The sequence below is a fragment of the Brassica oleracea genome, chromosome C1 (genome assembly GCF_000695525.1).
Source record: "Brassica oleracea var. oleracea cultivar TO1000 chromosome C1, BOL, whole genome shotgun sequence".
In the NCBI taxonomy this organism is placed as follows: Eukaryota; Viridiplantae; Streptophyta; class Magnoliopsida; order Brassicales; family Brassicaceae; genus Brassica; species Brassica oleracea.
Genome location: NC_027748.1, coordinates 1,054,603 through 1,061,193, shown reverse-complemented (window position 1 = coordinate 1,061,193; position 6,591 = coordinate 1,054,603). Strand labels below are relative to the sequence as shown.

At 39.7% G+C, this 6,591-nt stretch overlaps 2 protein-coding genes across 2 annotated transcripts; one reads left to right on the top strand and one right to left on the bottom strand.

Annotated features, from left to right (window-relative positions):
• The first annotated feature begins 502 nt into the window (after positions 1 to 502).
• Positions 503 to 2,626, top strand: LOC106297093 (cysteine proteinase COT44). Its single transcript, XM_013733374.1, has 4 exons — positions 503 to 1,049; positions 1,610 to 1,845; positions 1,938 to 2,078; positions 2,165 to 2,626. Exons 1-4 carry the CDS (start codon positions 548 to 550, stop codon positions 2,408 to 2,410), a joined length of 1,125 nt encoding a protein of 374 aa, XP_013588828.1. The 5' UTR covers positions 503 to 547; the 3' UTR covers positions 2,411 to 2,626.
• Positions 2,627 to 2,972: 346 nt separating this feature from the next.
• On the bottom strand, positions 2,973 to 5,616 carry LOC106327121 (probable LRR receptor-like serine/threonine-protein kinase At4g37250). The gene is made up of 2 exons (XM_013765179.1): positions 3,841 to 5,616; positions 2,973 to 3,755 (listed from the first exon to the last, which is right to left on the bottom strand). Exons 1-2 carry the CDS (start codon positions 5,399 to 5,401, stop codon positions 3,055 to 3,057), a joined length of 2,262 nt encoding a protein of 753 aa, XP_013620633.1. The 5' UTR covers positions 5,402 to 5,616; the 3' UTR covers positions 2,973 to 3,054.
• Between the last annotated feature and the right edge of the window lie 975 nt (positions 5,617 to 6,591).

Sequence of the window (6,591 nt, the reverse complement as noted above, 5' to 3'; positions counted from 1 at the left end):
TGTTATTATTTAACCCAAAAATTGTATTATCATACTTAGACGAAAGAAAATTACGTACATCTACGAGATAATTCCATGAGAAAAGAATAGCAAACTCTTTGAATTACAGACGAATGGTTTGAACCCCGTAGATCTTTGAGTTTGAATTGTATTTAAGAGCATGATACTACGATGTTGTATTCTAATAGTTTTCTTTCTTAGATCAGTGAATCGTAGTTTTTTCCTCTTTACTATCCGATTGTCCGAATAAAATAATAATTATCTCCAAAATTAATAAATTTAAATTTCTAAAATCAAACATAAATATCTAGTAATTAAAAGTGAAGATATTATATATTTATTAATTAATCATCCATATTTCGGCACAAAAAAATCCATTTGAAACGTCCACTATCTTGCATGCCCATTATTACTTTTTATTATAATACCAACTTGAAATACTAAAATACCTAAACTTTGGTTATAAATAGTTTCACATTCTTGTCCCACAAAAAATCAAGCCATACCAACTATCAAAACTAGAAAACCAACAAAACAAACATACAATATGGCTTCGTCAGCAAAACTCCTCTCTTTACTTCTCTTATACGTCTTCATTTCATTAGCCTCCGGTTATGAGTCCATCATCAGTGACAACCATCTCAATCTTCCATCTGACCGCTCGTGGAGAACCGATGAAGAAGTGATGTCCATCTACTTAAAATGGTCCTTGGAGCACGGGAAAAGTAACAGTAACAGCAACGGTATTATCAACCAACAAGATGAAAGATTCAATATTTTCAAAGACAACCTAAGATTCATCGACCTATACAACGAGAACAACAAGAACGCTACTTACAAGCTTGGTCTCACTATATTCGCTGATCTCACTAACGATGAGTACCGGAGTTTATACCTCGGGGCAAGAACCGAGCCTGTCCGCCGCATCACTAAGGCCAAGAACGTTAACATGAAATACTCAGCCGCAGTAAACGACGTGGAGGTTCCGGAGACGGTTGACTGGAGACAGAAAGGAGCCGTTAATGCCATTAAAAACCAAGGATCTTGCGGTAACTACTAATCTGCTTTTGTCTTCTTTTTCGTCTAAGCTGGGACTATATGAACTAAATAATAAGAAAGGAGCCGTTAATGCCATTAACATCTATTTTATTTTAAACACGCTTCACATGTAAATTTGTATAGGATCCATATTAGATTGAACAAAATTATGTATATACAAAGTAACTTTATATTTAATATTTTGACCATAGCTTTTTCGGCCAAGTATTTACATGGTAGATGGTATAATATATATATATATATATATTTTTTTTTTTTTATTTTTTTTTATTTTTTTGATAAAGTGGTAGATGGTATATTTATGTCAGGAATTCAAAAATAAACGTTGTCTTTATTGTAGGTGTCAACTTTCTCTTTGAGTACTAAACTTACATGTCAGTATCTACTTACTAACTTTGATTTATGTATCAAAAACGTATATAGTTTTCTAGCGGCTTGTGTTAAATTTACAAATGTTATTGTTTCATCTAAAACTAGAACACTGATTTACCACGTAGCACATGAAGTATTGATGTTAACGTTTGTGTGTTGTGTTTTGATCGACAAACAGGAAGTTGTTGGGCGTTTTCGACAGCTGCAGCAGTAGAAGGCATAAACAAGATCGTAACAGGAGAGCTCATATCTCTGTCCGAACAAGAGCTTGTAGACTGCGACAAATTATACAACCAAGGCTGTAACGGCGGTCTAATGGATTACGCTTTTCAATTCATAATGAAAAACGGCGGATTAAACACCGAGCAAGACTATCCTTACCACGGAACCAATGGCAAATGCAACTCTTTACTTGTAAGGGAAAAAAAAACAGAGTAAACAGAGCAACACTGTGTTTTTTTTTCATTGCAAGGTAACTGAAGAATCTGATTATTTCGTTTTTGCAGAAAAATTCAAGAGTTGTAACTATCGATGGATACGAAGATGTTCCTACAAAAGATGAAACCGCATTGAAGAGAGCAGTTTCATACCAGCCTGTGAGTGTTGCTATTGATGCTGGTGGAAGAGCTTTCCAACATTACCAATCTGTAAGCGAACCAATAAACCGTGGAGAGGGTTATCAAACCGGGTTTTGGATTCTGAATAACCACCAGTTTTTTTTAATTGTTGGCAGGGGATCTTCACTGGAAAGTGTGGTACAACTATGGATCACGCTGTTGTGGCGGTTGGTTATGGATCAGAGAACGGCGTTGACTATTGGATTGTAAGGAACTCTTGGGGTACAAGCTGGGGAGAGAATGGTTACATTAGGATGGAGAGAAACGTGGCGTCTAAATCCGGTAAGTGTGGGATTGCGATTGAAGCCTCGTATCCGGTTAAGTACAGCTCAAACCCGGTTCGTGGAACCAGCAGTGTTTGAAGTTAACAAAAAGAAACTCAATAATCAAATTGGGATTGTTATAAATTAAATTAATCTTGTATTATTGTTTGTATGTATAGTATTTCGGAAAAAAAATTGATTCACCATAGGGATTTAATCTGTATAAATCTCTATGTTGGTCAATATCATTTCATTCAAAGAATATTTGCTTTGGCTTGATTATGTATTAAGAGAAATATAATAAATGATATATTTCTCAATAGCATTGGTTTCGCTAGGACAAAAATGTAACAGGGTAAAATAAGTTCAGTTAACAGATTAGATAGCCAAGACAAAGATGTTATAAAGGGTGAGAAACATCTGTCTGAAGCCAAGAAAAAACATGGATGCAAAAAAAAATGTACTTAAAATCAATAAAACTAAGCATTCATAAACTGTTTATTCATTTCCAATATGTAATTCGCAACATATTTGAACATTTGATAAGAGTTTTCTGATCTGAAGGAACAAAGCTTACTTCCTCTTCCAAGACTAATCACTGGTCTCAATTGACTGAACAATACTTATTGGATTATTAATGTAATAACGGAATTTTGTGGAGAAAAAACACGCTCGAACTTTAAGGTTTTTATACACTGAAACAAGTTAGCAATGAGATCAAATTAACTAAAAAACAACATTGATTAGTGATTCATGTAGTGGAACGAGGGAGACTTAACAACAGAGGAGTCAAGAGTGAATCTTTCAAGAACAGCCAAAGATTCCTTCATGGTTGGTCTCTTCTGAGGAATAGGAGACGCGCAGTTATATCCCAACTTCAAACAACTGAGGAGAAAGTCTTCTTTGCCAAGCAACTCGCCGCGAATCGTCACGTCGACCATCCTTAGTGCATGGTGTCCATCCTCTACCGTCAGTCCGATTCCAAGCCCAACCTCTTCAGCTGAAACGACCTTCCCCGTGAGAAGCTCTAGTAGGATCATTCCAAACCCGAAAACGTCCCATTTTGGGCTCGGTTTAAGGCTCCGGAACGACTCCGGCGCGCAGTAAGGCGACAACGGGCCCAACGAGCTAGGACTCGGGCTTGGCGTGGGCCCAATGGACGAGAAGTCACGTGAAGACCCCCTTGAACGCTTGCTACCAAATATCCTAGAAGACCCACCAGCTCGACTGTAGCTTGTTTCACCAGTGAGAAGCCTCTCGAGTCCTAAATCACCGATTCTAGGCTCCATGTCGTGGCCCAATAGTACACTACTGGGCTTCAAGTTCCCATGCACATGCTTCTTCTCGTGGAGATAAGCTAGCCCACGTGCGATGCCTCTTGCTATCTTGAGCCGAGTCTCCCCCGGTAGATGATACGGCGACGAAGCCCCACCACCTCCTTTGCCTGCTCAAAAATTGAAACACAAGTAAATTCAAATACAATGGAAGTTAAGCGTATTTTAGCAAACGACAGAACGTTATAAGCTCACGGTAACGGGGGCTAACGAGGCTGCCGTTAGGGACAAAATCGTAAATAACCAGCTTCTCGTCTGTACCCCAATAGAACCCGCGGAGTCGAACCAAATTCGGGTGAACCAACTTCCCAATCGCTCGAATATTCGACTCGAAATCCTTAAACCGGCGCTGAGTCAAACCGGTCTCACCTAACCGACGAACCGCGTAAACCGTACCGTCTTCGAGAACGGCTTTATACATTATACTCGCCCCCCTGGCGCCTAATATATAAGCAGAAGCTTTAAGCAGAGTCTCGATCTCCATCTCCTTCTCTCCATCAACGGTCACTAACGTCCCTTCGCTATCTCTCGACCGTTGATCCGCATTGTAACCGCTTTCTTCGTCCTCGGACGGCGTCGTTTCGGGGTCTTTACGTAGACACGACCATTTCGTGAATCTTCTTGATTCGTCTGGTGATAACGTAATCGTATCTGTTGTTTCTTCTCTTTGCTTGTCGTTGTTGTTGTTGTTGTTCTTCTTGCGTCTGTAGATGTAAAGGAATATCACGGCGAGGATTCCGATACCGGCGATATCTCCGATCACGATCCCGGTTATAACTCCTGGACGTAAACCGGTTCGGGGAGACCGGTTCGTTTGTTGCGTTGCTGGATTGGTAACCGGGTTTGAGCTGATTGTGTTCGGTATGGCGGCGATCGCCGGTGTAGACGTCGGTGAATCGGCGTCGGAGATGGTTGACGGTGAAGACGAGATGGGACACGGGTCGCCGCATAGACCCGGGTTTCCTGAAAAGAAAATTGATTTCTGGTTAAGGAAAACCGGAGAATCCGGGATTGAACCGGTTAAGTTGTTGAAGGAGAGATCAACGGTGGCGTTAATGGGGAAATTAGCACCGATCTCCGGCGGTATTTCGCCGGAGATTTGGTTGAACGAGACGTTCAAGTAACGGAGACTAGCTCCGCCGAAGTCCGGCGGTAGCGAGCCGTTGATCAGATTCGACGACAAGTCTAGAAACTGAACGTCTCTCCACCCGCCGGGAATCTCGCCGGAGAAGTAATTGCTCTGAAGCGAAACCGCCGTTAAGTTTCTCAGCGTCACCAAGTTAGCGGGTAGCTTTCCCGCCAAGGCATTGTCTGAGAGGTTAAGTGTTTGGAGGCTGTGGAGATCGCCGATCGAGGCAGGGACTTCGCCGGAGATCATGTTGCCGGAGAGATCGAGTGACCGGAGCTCCGTTCCGTTGAAAAGCGAAACGGGTAACGGCCCGTTGAAGGAGTTGTTGGAAAGGTCGAGGCTTTGGAGTGAGCGGAGAGAGCCCAAATCGGAAAGGATCGAGCCCAAGAGGTGAGAGTTGGGGAGAGACAAGTTGATGACTTTGGAGTCGTTATTACAAGAGACTCCTCTCCAGTAACATGGAGTCTCGTGGCTGTAGTTCCATGTCTGTAAGAGAGACAGAGGATCAACGAGGACAGAGGACTTAAAGTTCATCAACAGCAATCCATCGGGGCTTAAACCAGAGGAGCCCAGAACAAAACAGAGAACGAAGAAGAAGAAGAAAGCTGTAATTAATTGCATTTTCATGGCTTCATCACTGTTGTGAAAGAGAGATAAGAGAGAGAGAAGGTGTGAAGAGAGTTAAAGATAGAGAGAAACAGCTCACGTAACCAAACACATTACCCTTCTTGCTCTCTAAATGCTCTCTCTCTGTCTCTGTCTGCAGAAAAAAAAAATACTGCAGAGTTTCTTTAAATTCTATAATCAATACGAATACACACTTCTTGTTGCAGTCTTCTTCATTTATTATATAAAATCTGTTCCTTTACAACTAATATCTGTACTTTTTTCTCTCTCTTTCTTTACTGAACCGAAGAAGCTGAGTAGATTCTTAGGATTAGTAAGCTACAAGACTTTATATAATAATCTGCAGTTACAGTTTTTGCTCAAAGTTGTAACGTTTTCATTTGACTTGTATACACAGATTCTCATTCCTTCTGTGTTTAGAGTTCACACAGCCAGGCCAGTATAGCTCGTTTTGGTTCTATTTTACTTTTAGAAGTAAGGCATGCTCTGTTTTTGTTTAGAGAATATGGTTACCATGTCTCTGCTGTCTTCCTTTTTATGGGGATTTATTTTGTTTATGGATGCTTTATTTCCTCTGTGGATGGCTTTCATGTGTACGAAATTATGATTGTCTACAAGCAATATGATTAAGTAGAGAACTAAAAGGATTACATGGAGAGAAAATGGAATACTCCAAATTCAAATATTATAAAACTGCTGCACTTAAAGTCTACTAGTCCATATTATCTGCCAGATATATTAAATTTGCTTTCTTAAGCAAGGAATTGCCTGAGTTTAAAATTAACTTTTGAAACTTATAAATAAATCAGCTAATTTATCATTTAATACATCTATAATTTTTAAAGTAGAATTGATAAATTGAGATGCAAAGACTGGAAAATTGGTCATTTGTAGCGAAAAAAAAAAGAAAACTGGTCATTGGCCTAAATTCCCGTATGAATTATGTCCAGAGCCGTGCCTCGATAAGAAAAATTGAAACATTCGCTTACGGCATCAGATTTTCACAAAAAATAAAGGACATCATCTTTTACTAGTCCTATATAAAGCCCAGGGCATAAGACAATTAAAAGAAACATGAGTTTATGACTAAAGCACTGTGGTAATTAGAATAAAAAGAAAAATTGGATTTATGATGAACACCATAAATTTCTTAGATAACAAAATGAAAACATTTGTTAATTATTAGAAAA

What these genes read in the sequence shown, in the direction of transcription:
- LOC106297093 (XM_013733374.1), top strand. Translation starts at nt 548, where the DNA reads ATGGCTTCGTCAGCAAAACTCCTCTCTTTACTTCTCTTATACGTCTTC. An exon ending in GCAAATGCAACTCTTTACTT is followed by an intron (nt 1,846 to 1,937) that starts GTAAGGGAAAAA and finishes TCGTTTTTGCAG; the next exon opens with AAAAATTCAAGAGTTGTAAC. An exon ending in CTTTCCAACATTACCAATCT is followed by an intron (nt 2,079 to 2,164) that starts GTAAGCGAACCA and finishes AATTGTTGGCAG; the next exon opens with GGGATCTTCACTGGAAAGTG.
- LOC106327121 (XM_013765179.1), bottom strand. Translation starts at nt 5,401, where the DNA reads ATGAAAATGCAATTAATTACAGCTTTCTTCTTCTTCTTCGTTCTCTGT. An exon ending in CCTCGTTAGCCCCCGTTACC is followed by an intron (nt 3,756 to 3,840) that starts GTGAGCTTATAA and finishes ATTTTTGAGCAG; the next exon opens with GCAAAGGAGGTGGTGGGGCT.